The sequence below is a fragment of the Plodia interpunctella genome, chromosome 9, assembly GCF_027563975.2.
Source record: "Plodia interpunctella isolate USDA-ARS_2022_Savannah chromosome 9, ilPloInte3.2, whole genome shotgun sequence".
NCBI classification, from domain to species: Eukaryota; Metazoa; Arthropoda; class Insecta; order Lepidoptera; family Pyralidae; genus Plodia; species Plodia interpunctella.
In genome coordinates, this window is record NC_071302.1 from 10,560,557 (window position 1) to 10,576,136 (window position 15,580).

At 35.3% G+C, this 15,580-nt stretch overlaps 1 protein-coding gene across 3 annotated transcripts; it reads left to right on the top strand.

Moving 5' to 3' along the window:
- Nucleotides 1–2,372: 2,372 nt before the first annotated feature.
- Nucleotides 2,373–13,399, top strand: LOC128672506 (synaptic vesicle 2-related protein-like). 3 transcript variants are annotated; one of them, XM_053749705.1, is made up of 12 exons: nt 2,373–2,481; nt 2,585–2,715; nt 6,380–6,541; nt 7,797–7,959; nt 8,409–8,530; nt 8,981–9,213; nt 9,458–9,609; nt 9,883–10,036; nt 10,384–10,500; nt 10,873–11,039; nt 12,424–12,551; nt 13,251–13,399. In XM_053749705.1, the coding sequence occupies exons 2-12, from the start codon at nt 2,592–2,594 to the stop codon at nt 13,301–13,303; spliced, it is 1,575 nt and encodes a 524-aa protein (XP_053605680.1). In that variant the 5' UTR covers nt 2,373–2,481; nt 2,585–2,591; the 3' UTR covers nt 13,304–13,399. The 3 variants fall into 3 exon arrangements, with proteins under 3 accessions (XP_053605680.1, XP_053605681.1, XP_053605682.1); XM_053749706.2 differs by having other exon boundaries at nt 2,374–2,715; nt 9,892–10,036; XM_053749707.2 differs by having other exon boundaries at nt 2,448–2,715; nt 7,797–7,941.
- The last annotated feature ends 2,181 nt before the right edge of the window (nt 13,400–15,580 follow it).

Sequence of the window (15,580 nt, forward strand, 5' to 3'; positions counted from 1 at the left end):
TCAACTATCCCAATCCCATTTGAATACGAAGAAAGATCTGTTCCCGAGGGCATTTAGGCGGGCGAAGCCGCGGGTAAAGAGCTAGTAAAGTATATAGATAAAGTTTATAAACACCTACCTTCCACTTCAACGGTAAAATTTGTTTCGCTACTCCTCGAAAAGTAGTTCTGCTAGAAACAGAATTCGAGATACATTAAACTCGATATGTCAAAATCGCGTCGTACCAACCGCGCCGCCCATACCCCAGAGTGGTACAGTCAACAGCACATCAAGTTACCCTGCACGAACCTCTATGCCGTGGTAATAGCGGCGAGTATGTAATGAATTTGTGTAGGTTGATGTGCTGTTGTTGTATTATATGTTGTTTTATATGTATACTAGCTACCCACCGGGGCTTCGCTCCCATGGGAGTTTGAGGGATAATAAGTCCTCTATGTGTTTGAGTATTCCAGGTTATACTCTACCCGTGTACCAAATTTCATAACAATCCGTCCAGTACATTTTTGCTCAAACGTATTTATTTAATTTTCTGTTGCGAAAATTTATATTTTTGATTTATTGTCACAAATTATGATGTAAATCATCAATCACCAATCAATATAGATATATGTATATAAAACTCTGTCGAAGCTAACAGACAGCGCACAGCTGAAACGACTGAACAGAAAGTTGAAACTTTACCCAAGTAAGACCCCTGGGAATTTTCCTATGGGAATTAGAAAAAATATAACAATTAACATGTGCGAGCAAAAAGCACTGGATTTCGCTCGCACGCGCGTTCATGCGAGTAAAAGCCTGTGGATCATAAAAGCAAAGTGCTCATAAATGTACTTTGCTCTAAAAAAGGTCTGATTAATGTTTCCTGCGACAAAGATATGACATTACTATTTATAAAGATAGATAAATCGTTTATTTGATTTCCAAGAATAAGGTTTAGTACAAATTAGTACATAATATTCAATAACTCATACAAACAAAAATTAAAATATATTCACACAGTCGCTGCCAGAGTATTATGTCTTGTCTATAGGTATGTGGTTAAATTTGCAATTCTCGACTACTGACTACTCTAAGTTTAAGATTAATAAGTTAATGTCAAAGTTGACTTGTGCAACCGAACGTTATAAACTGAGTTTCTTTCGGCATTTCTTCTCAGCAGTGGTCGTTCCGAAATGCTAGTAGTTTGTAGCTTTGGTAAACATCATTTAATTTAGAATATGACGTGAAAAAGTGCCTGTGAAGGCCTAATTTCTGAATAAAAGATTTTATTTTGATTTTGATTCTAACAAAACAGTCAACAAATACGAAAGATCGCTTTCATAACACTTTATATTAAAAAAGTTGATTTATTATTTGAAAGTATAGAGTCATTTTCACTTACTTTTCTCCGAGAGATTAATAGTTTGGATAGTTTTCCATCACACAATTATTTTCTTAATTTTGAAAGAAATAAAGATTTCATTTGTTTAACTGGTTTAATGTTAATTTGTTTGAGGTGGTCTATTAGTGTCGCTATTTCTACCACCAGACACGCCTGATCGTTAAAGATTTTTTTTTTGTAATTACAAACATTTCAAGTATATCAATACATAACATTATACTTTAGAATAAGATATCAAAATGATATTTAACACCAAAGTAAATCATTTAGTAACAAATCATTTTTACAAACGCTTTCGATCTGTGAAACTGTGTATATATAAAGCGAAATTGAAATTACACCGATTCTACGATGGTTACGTTTGGAATTTTAGTAGTCATGCTATTTTATTCTAGTTTTTAATAGCTTGAATGTTAGCTGCTTGAATATTTTGAGGAATATGTTCTGTGCGTTAGGTTTGCTCGAATATAAGTACTACTGAACATTAAGGGTAATTTCTTTCCTTGGAAATAACGATAGGAATGCTCGGGAATATCAGTAATTGACAACATTATAATAATGTAGAATAAAAGTAGTATGTACTTTATAAAGCTATACAGTTAAGTAACTGTTAACTTAAACTATTAATTCTTCTCAAACTAAAACTTATCTGAGCATTTTTAACAGTAACATTATAACATAGATAATGATTAGTGTAAAAATACTTAATAAGGAAACGAAATCAAGAAATAACAAAGGAACAGAGAAATATCTTTTTAAAAAACAATTGCACTTATCGGCTCTGACACAGTTTCCATCATAAAAGATAGCTACTTCATACAATCACTAACATCCAATACTGCTTTTATGCAACTAAAGAAAATGATAACTTACTACAGAGATCGATGGATGCAGATGAAATGGTTACACTCGATTATGCGAGACCATTGATAGATGATGAGCAGTAGAGTTGTATGATATCGTGACCTTCTGACTTGAAGCAAAAACTCACTGGCCAGTGTTTTGGCGACCATGGAGCAAGCCGGACCGGTTTCCGTCGCGAATTTGTTTACGTAAACAAAAAATGGGTTTTTGAAAATCGTATTCGAATTCCGATTTAGGTAATTTTAGTTCTTTGTCAAATTTTGGTCATTAGGCATTGAAATTGGTTAATAAATTAACGAATATTGTTAAACAATCACAATAACAAAAAATCTATTTAAGTGCTAAAATGGCAGCTGTAAATGAAAGTTACGATAAAACTGGAGATGGTGATTTGGAAATGAACAATTTGGATAGAATATTGAAGAATAAGAAGACTGTCTACAGTTATGAAGAAGCATTGGATCTCACAGGTATATATTTAAAATATGAGTATTTAAAGGTCAGGGAACAATTATTATTTTGAAAAATTGGTAAATTTATTCACTTGTTTCACAGATAAGTACATGAACGACAATGATGTAAGTAATTCCTATCACGTTTGTAACAATCCAGTCAAAGTTAAAACCAAACAAATAACATATTATTTGTGTTTTTAATTTTTATGTTAAATAAGCATATTTACGATTTAGAAAAATAAAAAACAATGCTAGTTTTACAACCAAAATTTCTTTTATAACGAATTTGTTTTCAACTTCATATTTTTAAGCAAATATTTTGAAAGATAAAGATAGCCACTCACTTGAAAAAAGTTATGTTTATCTAAAATCAATGACCATGGCTCTTGACTTAACCGGATAAGATAAAATAAATCAAGACAGGACACAATCTCACGGTCTAATTTTATTTTAGTTCTTATACAAGCAACATTCAATAAATATTACATCTTTCGTGTATAAAAACTAAAATAAAATTAGATCGATTAATTAGATGAAATTATAGCATACCTAATTAACTATTTACATATTTATGCAAATAGTTAATTAGGTATGCTATAATTATATATAAATTCATAGCCTCCAACCTGTTTTGATGATTACTTACCTTTTCGACTTACTTACATGCCTTACCTTAATCGATTTCAAAAAATCTTCTATCAACAATATTGCAAATTCCATGTAGTTTTTAAAAGTATATACTCATGTATAATACGTTTTTTGTTATTTACAAAAAGTATAAAGTTTGTCTTGGACAAAAATCAATACAAAACGTTATCTCTTAATAAAATACAAATTCTCCCACTATACTTACCGTATGCATGAACTCTTGTTACGATTTTAGACAAAACTACTAGGTATATGTATGAATAAATAGAAAAAACTTACGATAATTTTAATCTCTGTATCCCACACGAGCGTTACAGTTAGTAAATATTTAAAATATTCTTTACTTCAATTAACTACCATTATGAGGATAAAACACTTTGTTTGCACAATATTATTTTGTTGTAAGTCACGATAACGATATTTTGTCCGAGACAGAACGTCTCTTGTTGATAAACTCAAAAACGACAATTAGATAATTGGGACTTTTACATTTATAACACACCAATTTATTGAATAGCTCAAATTTCAAAATGAAGTAGATATATTAGAAGAAGCACAGAAAAACCAACATAATTTCAACAAAGGCAATACACCTGTTTAAAAAAACCTACGTAATACATATTGTACTCAAAATACCACGTAAGCAGGTAATTTGCGTGTAAAAACCTTCTCGCTTAATTTTCTTTAAAAACATGTACGATATATGTGTATGAGGATATACCTAATATCTCGTTAGTAGTGTCGTCATATCGAATGATATTATTTTGGAAATGCCTTGGACTCAGCGCTCGAAACAAATGTTTTACAAGATTTTGTTTAGTTTCACCGGGGTCTTTCGTCTTTGGGTCAGGTTTTTTTAGAACAGATTATTGCATGTTGAAGGTTCGTTTACATATAACCTAATATGTTTCACAGTTAAATAAATAGATGCCGAACTTCGCAAGGAAGATGCGCCGAATTGCTGTGCAGATGGAACTTCTCGAACAGTCCTCTGTGTCCCTGCGGGGAGGTCCAAAGTATGCGGCACGTCACTGACCTCTGCCCATTATACTCTATTGAAGGCGGCATTGTCAGGATCCATGAAGCCGATAATGTTGTCCAAAAATGGATTGATGGCTTGTCTCCCGATTTTTAGTCGAGTTTGTGTTGTATGGAAAAAAATCATTTGCAAATAATAATAATACAGCTGGGTAAGATGCTCTTTTCCTAAAGATTGTCCCAATATTTGAAGAAGGACAGAATATAGCATGAATAAAAATAGTATGCTTACTTACACAATCTACCCTCGTTGAAAAGCAAGAATAGATTATATTACTACCAGCGGCCCGACCCGGCTTCGCTCAAGAATCACATTATATATTGAAAAAATCTAAGCATTTATAGGGACAGACAGCGGGAAGCGAAGCGTTTTTTTTTTGACACAATGTAGTGGTGATTTAGTGATAATGATCTAGTGAAACATGAAAACGTGCTAGGTACAAGTACATTCTATTCCATATCTAGATGGGAATGAGGGGAAAGTTCAAGAGTACGTGTGGAAGAAAGCAAGAGGGGTTTTTATCCTGCTATGACATTTATAGTAGAGGCACTTTCATAAATCAATAAAATAACAAAGTTCATTGACCAATGACAGGCAAGGACGACCTTGACGACCTCGGTGGCGCAGTGGTAAAGTGCTTGCCTCTGAACTGACTCGGTCCAGGGTTCGATCCCCGGTCGGGTCATATTGGAAAATGATCTTTTTCTGATTGGCCCGGGTCTTGGATGTTTATCTATATATGTATATACTAGCTTTTGCCCGCGGCTTCGCCCGCGTGAATTTCATAGCAAAATCTTAGTAATTTTTTTATCGCGTACTCTGTAAGACTGGTAAACATATATTCAAATTCGCAATTTTTCTCATCTCTAGTTCAATTTTACCGCACCGTACCGTTTCCTACATATTGAGCCATCATGTTTTTTGCAATGTGTCCCGTCCTGTTTCCCACTACGTGTCTCCTTCCCATTTCCCGCTCCGACTCCCACTCCTGCTTTCTGCAACGCGTGCCGTCTCATTTTCCATGACGTTTTCCGTCCCGGTTTTTTATTAACCACAAACGTAAATTAAAAATTGTTTGTATTTACTATTACTGTTATTTACTACAAAAAGTAAGTGTGCCAATTAGTTCACCATAACACAAGTCTAGAAACTTACTTTAAGGCTAGCTCAATCTGTGTGAGTTGTCCTAATATATTTATTTATTTGTTATTTAATGAGATGAATGATAAGTTTTAGATTGTCTTAGAACATTTGGCAACACTATATCTATATTATAAAAGCAAATGTTTGTCTGTCTGTTCCGCTTTCAGGGCTGCCACTGGACTTTGATAAAAGGCTCTTTAACTACATGCATTTGGTATGCAAGACTTGAAGATTATTAAGATATAGATGATAAATTTATAAATTGCAAAATTAATATCCCCAAAATATAATTATGCCAAAACTATTCTACGCTGGCGAAGTCGTGGGTAAACAATGCTATGTATCTTGATGGTTGCGTGATGAGACCATCACATATTTTTTATAAAATCAAAAATCAAAATTAAATCATTTATTTAGAAACTAGGCCTTCGCAGGTAATTTTTCACGTCATATTCTAAAATACATTTCCTTATTATATAGTAAATAGGTATCCTCGAACCTCCCGACCCGATCCACGACGCCGCCACCGGTTTGACCATTTGAGTGTGCATGACATACTCGATCTCAATAATCTAACATAATAGATACCTATGTTACTTTCAGACACTTGAAGATCACAAATCACAAATCACGTATATGCACTACTGTACAAGCAAACGAACATGCGGTCCACCTGATGGGAAGTGATTACCGCAACATATGCACGCCTGCATCACCATCAGATTTATAACACGTGTATTACGGGCCCCAAATGAATCTTTCCACTCCCTTTTTCAAGATCTCCATATTGTAGTCACTATGGACAACGATAACAGTAACACTTCAACTAATTCATTGGAATCTTTTCAGGGCATGGCAAGTATAACGTGGGCTTGTTGATAGCGTGCTTCGTGCTGATCACCGCCATGGGCATCGATATCTACGGTGTCGGCATCATCGTCACCGCTGCCACTTGCGACCTGCGCATGCGACTCGAAGATATTGGAGTGCTCTCATCTATGCCCTTCGCTGGTACTTCCATGACATTTTTTTATAACTTCCTTCTTAACACTTTCACGGACGCCCAACGAGATAAAAGGAGTTTAATTTGAAGTGTCGGTGGCTCATGTGTTGAAGACCATCCGCTTGTGATCGAAAGGTTCCAGGTCCGAATGCTACACATGGCGCCGCATGAGTTTGATTCAAATATAGTAGATTTCATAGACCACAAGGAAGGATAATATCGTGAGGAAACCTGCAACTTGGTTGACGGTTTAATTCACTAATATATATGCAACTAAACTGTACTTGGCACAAGATGCCGGTAGGTAGTCGTAAAAGTCATGTCAGATGCCTTTAGGCGACTTGAATAAAATCGAACCCCAGTGTTAGCAACACTGGTACACCAGTGCTAGCAACACACGATAAGAATATTGTTATATAACTGATATAGCAGTCGTGCGTCCGTTGATCGATCCGTAGCCAAATATTCTGAAATGTCTGAAAGGCAAACTGAAATGTTTCTACTACTGAAACCCAGCACAGTACATGTCTTTCTTACAGACTAATTCAGACTGCAATTTTTCAAGGGATTCCGAGGGATTCGAACTATGAGTTTAACATTCGCCAAGTATCTCCACTATATAACTTCTAATAATTATCATTTTCTATTATTACGGTTACGGTTACGCGTATACATTCTACCCTTTTGGCAAATGTAACGAAGGATATGGCCGATAGAAGAAAGTACGCAGTCTGTGAGCGTATATTCGTAAATACGTCTTTTGCACATAAAATTTATGACTTTCGTGGAGGTATGTCGTATGATATAAGAAATTGGATTTATATAATTGTAGAAAAATAGAATTTCAACTAAAACTTAAAGAATGGTTCATTGATTTAGATTATGAGGCTACGGAGAGCATTTTGGAAATTATGTCTTAAAAAAAATAAAAAATAATAATAATAATAAAGTAAATAAATATATAATGTATAAAAGAACACTGTGTAACTTCACATTTGTAACATCGGAAGTGGCGACCCAAGATACAGGTTCCGGCCTAGTTTGAGTCTCCAGGACTCCAACAAGTTTTTGTAATTGTTTTCTCTTTTTTACTATTAATGTGTCATCTATTGTGTAACTTGTGGAGTTAAATAAAATATTTTTGAATTTTGAATATTTTTTCGAAATTCAAAATACAAATACAAGGAATATTATTCGCACTTATTCATCAAACATGACTGAGATGTGTTCAAAATCTTTTGACCACTAAATTCCTTCTTGTAGGTATCATAGTGATGTCCTACCCCTGGGGGTACCTGTCGGACACCAGGGGCCGCAAGCTGGCGCTCATGTGGGGCATGGGGGGTAGTTTCATCGCTGCTCTGCTGAGTAGCCTCGCCCCCAACTGGCAGGTCCTGGCTGCGCTAAGGTTCGTCAGCTCAGCCATGTAAGTTGAATATTCACGAATGTATTTTGGGTCTAAAAATTTAGTGAAGATTGTGGATCCGCTTCCACTATAGCAATAGGTATTAAATGATCTGTGACTACCTTCTTGTGTGTGGTTCTTATGTTTGAGATCAGGAATTTTACCGTGGTATGGTGTCATTGTTTTTTCTAATGAGATCTAACTGTAGAGGCTGATGACTGACACTTATGCCACTCAAGTCAATTCGGTAGTTTTGTGACAATTCCATACTTCCAGTGATAAACTACAAAATAATATGTTGATATGAACTCATTTTCCAAGTTAACATATGGCACCTTTCTAGGACCACGTCAAGATATTTTCCTGTGTTTGAAAATTTGTCAAAGTAATTAAAATAGAAAAACAAAAGAAAATATGCTTGAGACCTTGAGACTTTAATGTTTTGTTTAAAAAAAATTCTAAAATTTCAGGAGTAGCGTGGCTGAATCAGCCACATACGCGTTGCTAGGAGAATGCTGCGTCGCCGGAGTGAGAGCCCGCTACATGCTGCTGGTGACCAGCGCGCTGATGATCACTCCCACCATCTACTACGGTATGTGGTTACTGAACGTTCTACATGCACAGAACTTGGCGAAAGTCCTTAATACAGGGTTTGCATTGAAATAGAGAAGTGGCATTTCCAGTTGGCTAGTAAGCAACTGAACAGAAACTCCTTTCAATTTTTTTGACAAATGAGTTTTTTAATTTTCTTACTTATTTAATTTTCTTTATAAATTACAAATATGAGCAGTGTCTTACAAAGTCAATGAGGACGAACTAACATAACATGTTTTGATATAAAAATATAGTAAATAGGAAATGTAATCACTAGGAGCAAGACATAGGACATTCCTATACAATGATGCAAATTTATGCACATTGTTTAAGTTGTTTTTTATTTCAGCATGTTGGAAAATTTTCCGCACAAAAGAGATATTATCGTTTTAAAGATTCCCTCTTTGCTAATCGAGATTATGAAAAAAAAATATATTTTATCTTTCAGTTTGGGCCTATCTGATTATGAAACTGGATTTCTCTGTGCCATTCTTATTCGTGGATTACCGACCCTGGAGACTCCTGACTTTAGTGATGGCCATTCCTTTGGGCCTAGGGGCTGTTATGTTGTACTTCTTCAGGGAGAGTCCGAAGTTCTTGGCGAATGTTGGCAAGAACGAGGAAGCTGTGGAGATTTTGGGGAAGATTTATGCTAAGAACGGCGGTGAAGGTGATTTCCCTGTGAGTAATCTGAAAATACAATACATTTTTAATGCTTTGAAAATTACATTTTAAAATATAGAAGGAGAGTGAGATAATTTGGGGTTGATGAACGATGTCTCATCATTGTCTGTATTTGCTAATAATTGTTAATGTAATGAAGAAACCTTAAAATAGTCTTTAAATTTACCGACAGATATTTCTGTTTTATTCAACATGTCTATCTATATTCTTATATTATTATTTTATATTGTGTTTGTTGAAGGTCAAAGAGTTGTTTCTAGAAGACCACACCAAAGAAGAAGTGGGAAAGTTCTCTTTACATTCTCTGTACACCCAGATCGCGCCTCTATTCAAGCCACCGCTATTGAAGAGCACTTTTATATTGTACTACTTGACGTTCGTCGTTTATATCGCGTAAGAATAGTTACTTAATACATTTTGATAGAGTTTTGTTTTACTTTGAAGTTTGATTCTATTCAAAAACCATAACTTAGTACCCAGCTATCTGATCTTATGATCGGCGATCCTAGTGATTCAATTTCTTGTTTTGGTATCAATATAATATAATCATGCTGCCTTCTAATAGTTGGTAAGACAGTTATTTAAGTAGAATGAATACTATCGTTACTAATTAGAGATAGATCCCATAAACTTCTTCTATGATAATGTTGAGTATACTAATTGTAGTAACAACAGTTTCGCGATAATCCTGCCGACCATTTTCAATGTATTCTTCACGTCGTACGCCACCAGCGCCGTAGACGCAGGTTTCTGCGATCTCTTCGCTATCGCGAACACCACTACTGCTGTTACTCCTACGGTTACCGATACTGTAACTGAGGTAAGTGTGACCAAATTCACCAAAATAATTATTTGATTAACCAGCCTAAATCATAATATCATCATTATCATTAAGTAACTTCCGAGTAAAAAAATCTTTAAGAATGAAAATTATTTCCAACGGAAAGTTAATGTTTGTTGAAAAAGTTTGTCGTTTAGAGAATTTTTATTTATCTATAACATAGAATAAGACCAAAAAAAAATCCGTGCAAAGGTCCTCATTTAAGAGCGAGGCCCTTGTCGGTGGAGTTCCTTCCATTGTTCTCTTTCCAAAGCCAACTCCTTCACTTCTTGTTGCGAAGGTCCTACTTAATAAATAAATGACTCCTTAAAAACACAATTTTCCAGTCCATACCAGTATGCAAAGACAACATCAACGACTTCACGATCCTGGCGGGCTGCGTCCACGGTCTCTCCTTCTTCGTCCTCAACGCCGTCATCTCCCAGTGTGCCACCAGACGAAAGGTAATCATCATCTACAATGTTTAACTAGTTACCCCCTAAACCCTCTTCTATAACATGGTATATAAGGTTTTTTTGTTGTAGTTATAGGTATATTCAATAGAAATTATGTCTAAACATTCATTACCAACACATTATATACCTACATAACATAAATACAATGACCTATGTTGCTATTGTCGGTGTCATTACGTACTTTAATTGTCAAGATGAAGTACCTTTTTACAAGTTTCTATTTGTTTGATCTCTTTTCCCATACGAGCGAAACTCCAAATATAATTAATTGGATTATCAACGAATTCTATTTAGAGCTTCGCTAATCTTGCTTCTGGTAAATTTTCTGCTATTTGCTTTTGATACCAATCCTGATTCCAGTGGCTGACGATCGCGATCCTGGGTATCGCAGCAGTCGCAGCTATAGCCGTGAACAACATCCACCAGCCCATCGCTGGGCTCGCTCTCTTCTACGTGTACTTGACCACCGCTATGGTCTTCGGCGTCGTGTCTTCCTATTTCGTCGATCTGTTTCCTACGTCTTATAGGTAAATATATTTAATTATCTGGTGGATAGTCTATAATTCCTGATTAATTTAAAACATGTTCCTTCTATTTAGCCTCTGATTTATATTGCTATAACCACAATTCTTCGCGTACATAATTCAAAATTCTGAGCGTAAATATATGCATTTTTTTTACAATTTTTTGTTGGATTTGTATTGTTTATGCCAATCATTCAAAATTATTTTTAAACTTTATTAAGATACCAAGCTCGAGTAGGTGAATATTCATCAAAAATCATGTATTGTGCTGACGCAAAATGTTAATTTTCAAATAGCTAAACGTAAAAAATGACATGACCTGTAGGTTCTTGTAAAAAGTGCGTCACTACTGGGCATGGGGCAAAAACTCATTGATTGTCATACGATTTGTGGTGAATGAAGAAAGTTCACGAACAAACAATTGGTTTTTTTTACCTGAGGTAAGAAAAAAAAACCAATCACAAGTATTTATGATATTATTTTCATTGTGTTTTTCTTTTGGGGTCTCAAACATTAAAGTAGCAAAAAAATTGTCAAGTGCGAGTTGGGCTCGCGCACCAAAAATAAAGAAATTGAGAGAGTTTAAAGAAAAAAATTACGAATTTGTGTCTTTTTTTATCTCATTTAAAATGATACCAGCAAAGCAAATGATACCGTCGATCACGGAGAATCGAGATACAATAGAAGGTTCGTAAGGTAGACGTTATCGCCAAAACGATACCGAATTGATCACTAAATAGTAGGTATAACTACGCAACAACTCATCGTATATACATTAAAACCATAAAATTAGCGCAATCTTAATTATAAGCTGTGAAATAATCTAAAATCTAGAAAGTATAAAATTTAAAAACCAAATAAAAAATTGAAGAATCCCCTGACTCCGAACTTGTCATCTCATCAGCTAGAATGCACAACTGATGGTTTCTAGAAGGCTGAACACACATTTGTCATACATATAGAACACTCTCGATCGAAAAACGGAATCCGAATCCATTCGGCCGTTTAGCTGTTACGATGCCACGAACAGATACACAGACACAGTAAAACTTACAACATTCCTCTTTTTGTCATCTAGAGTCTTTTGATCGCGTCGTCCAACTATTATAATTAGATTTTTTATCTGATATAAATAAGTATCATTACCCAAGTCAGTAATTGTAGGTACCATTAATCAATTTGATACATACATTTTTAAATTTGCACATGTAATTACACAGGCACAGTCAGCTCCGTTTTCCCTTTATTGTTGCAGAACCCAACAATCAAAATGTATATTCTATACTAAATTAAATATACGAATATGAAAATTATGTTAAAAAAGGGGTTTATTGGAAAAATTACATATATTTTGCGGCATCTTCTAGAACGTTCCTTTCTTACACAGAGGCATGGTGGCCTGCCTAGGTCTGATGGTGGGCAGACTGAGCGCCTTCTCCGGCACCAATGTCGTGACCAGGTCCATGTCGGACCACTGTCCGGCTACTATGTACGGAGCCGCGGGACTTGTTATCAGTAAGTATATACAATCACGTACGTCCTGCCACGTACCATAAAATTGTGAAATCAACTTTCAACGGCTGCATTCCCAATGAGATACGTTACTCGGACCCTTATGAAAAGAGTCTACGACTGCTTGAAAGGTCTTGCTCCCGTATTTTCCCTGCAAATGGCAGCGTTGATCGCTTACCATCAGGTGAACCGCTTGATTGTTTGAAACAAAGACACATCTAAGCTTCAAATGTCTACAGCTACTCCTACAGCCTTTCCTATAGGCTTCCATAGATATCTAGAATAGAACCACTTCCAATTATTCTCCTGTGTGTGTGACTTAGTGTAACTTAGGAGTGACTTGGTGTAGGAGTGATTTAGTAGTAACTAAATAGTAACCAAGGGATAAAAAGACTTTACGGCTGATAGTCAACAACCGGCACATTACGTAGGGAACAAATGTCTGGCTATGCCACTCCCGCCTGGCCCTGGCAGACGGTGCAAACGCTGTAATGCTGGTCTTCAGGGATGATATACGTGTCTATGGTCTGACAACTAGCTAGGTACTAGCTAATTAGCTTGACCTCCGGCTAAGAATCGATCGTGAAATCGCGTTCCTTTGATGAGAAACAACTGAAATCGAATGCTCGAATATTTTTATTATGGCAATAGTTTTATGAATGAAAACGTCCCTTTTTTAGTCTTATTATTTTCAATTTTCAGGTGGGGCTGTCGCTGCAGCTTTCTTACCTTCAGACAGTATAAAAATAAGTTGACAGTTTACCGTAGCAGAATAATATTTACGAATAATCATTTTTACATTTTGATCTAAGTGGAAATAAAAATAAATATACATATTAAGTTCAAGTTTGTTTGTTGTTGTTTTATTTAATAAAAAAGATACCCGTTTTCTTAAATAATTTGTAACGGGATGTTGGATACAACACATACAGATTCTTAGACAAATATGTGTTAAAATAAGTATAAACATTAAATCAAAGAATCAAACCCGGGACCTTCAGACGATGTTCACGTGTCGACCACTACACCGCAAAGGTCAAGCAAGGGAAAGCCCTTAACCCACGTGGCTCAAACCAGTCCTGCACGCTGTGTTAATCAAAACATTGACCCTGACCCGCTTACCTTGTTGACAAACATGCAACTTGATTCACTAATTAGTTTACTTTTCTACTAAGGTTCTGTTGATCCAGTCAATTTTGGCGTTAACTTTAACAACAACGCAAAGTACGCAATTTTGTCTTGCCGGCGGCTGCGCACGCAAATTAATGTCAAAATTGACTGAAGCAACGGAGACTAAGCTAATAGAGAGCGAGAGAAAATATTAATTAAACCAGTCAACTTTAACGTTGACTTGGACCGGCGTGCCGCTTACCTTTGGACGAAATGTCGTCGTTTGTGTTTTTTCTGTGCAGGTTAAAAATAACGTGAATATTTACTAGTACAATACACTCTAAGGGTGAGTTGCAATAATCAACATTGACATTGGTTTGGCCTGCGTTACTTTGCGCAGGTTAAAGTTACATCAAAACTGACGGCGCAACTCACTCTATTCATGGTTGAAACGCAGACAGGTGAATATGTCTTAAGGGAAATAAATTCATAAAAAGTATTTTTAATGTATTTTTTTAAGGTAAACATACATACTTATAATTTGCTGGATGGTTAGCAAACTTAAAATTTTTGTTGAGAAGTATTTAAAGAAGTCATTGAAAATCTCATTCCTCGATGAAATGCAAGAGAAGGTAGAAGTCCTATCGTATAGGGAGGTGAAAGCGATGGCTGAGGACAGAATTAGATGGAGAATGCTCCACCGATAAGAACATGATGAAATTCTTGTGTACTTAAGTGCAGTCTAAGTCAAATATCTAGCTTTATACAAAAAATAGTGCATGAAGACGAGCTCTTACTGGCGACTTCATTCGCAGTGAATGCAGTATTGATAATATTTTAGGACCTTAGCTGCATTGATAGACTGGCTATGAGCCAGTTTTAATCCAACAGTAATTCTTGTGATGTTGCTGCAAACATTTTATAGAGACATAGAAAAAGTTTTAAAGATAACATCAAGCGTTGGCAATGATTAAATAAAATAAATATATATGGACAAATCACACAGATTGAGGAAGCCCCAAAGTAAGTTCGAGACTTGTTATGGGATATTAACTCAACGATACTATATTGTATAACAATATATATATATATATATATATATATATATATATATATATATATATATATATATATATATATATATATATATATAGATAAACATCCAAGACCCGGGCCAAGAAAAGGATTCCATCTTGACCCGACCGGGGACCGAACCCGGGACCTCTCGGTTCAGAGACAAGCACTTTACCACTGCGCCACCGAGGTCGACAATAAATCGATAATAATTAATCGAAAATATTGCTATGTACAGACATAGACTAATCACAGTTTTATTGTATTGGATATAATGAGAAAAATATACTAGTAATTCTTTGCTTACGTAAATATACTTTTGTAGAAAACAAAAAATGTCGTGTTTCTTTACTAGAACACGGCACACACCCTCAAAATATTACAAAAAACGTTGCTTGTTTACAGACAACGAATATTCATTAACATTTTGAACTATATTGTGTTAGACAATCAAAATATGTACAAAATTTTGTATTTTGCGGGGCACCAGGTAGGGTTTATTGATACGAGTAGTATGCAAGTCTTTAACAAATTTATTTGTTAGACAAATTAAAAAACCCCCGACTTTCAATATTCAATTCGCTAAATCTTTTGAACGGCTGAACCGATTTTTATGAAACATGGCTAAGAACACTCGGGAAAAATTATATATGACACAAAAAAAAACTAAACGAAAATCGGTTCATCCGTTTGGAAGCTACGATGACACAGACAGATACACAGACAGACACGTTAAACTTATAACACCCTTCTTTTTGCATCGGGGTTTTAAAAAAGTAATGGTTCGTTAGAACAAATTAAGAAAACTAAAAATCTTTTGTATTATGGCAGTTATTTCAGTTTTCTAG

What these genes read in the sequence shown, in the direction of transcription:
- LOC128672506 (XM_053749705.1), top strand. Translation starts at nt 2,592, where the DNA reads ATGGCAGCTGTAAATGAAAGTTACGATAAAACTGGAGATGGTGATTTG. An exon ending in ACGTTCGTCGTTTATATCGC is followed by an intron (nt 9,610 to 9,882) that starts GTAAGAATAGTT and finishes TACTAATTGTAG; the next exon opens with TAACAACAGTTTCGCGATAA. An exon ending in AGTGTGCCACCAGACGAAAG is followed by an intron (nt 10,501 to 10,872) that starts GTAATCATCATC and finishes TCCTGATTCCAG; the next exon opens with TGGCTGACGATCGCGATCCT.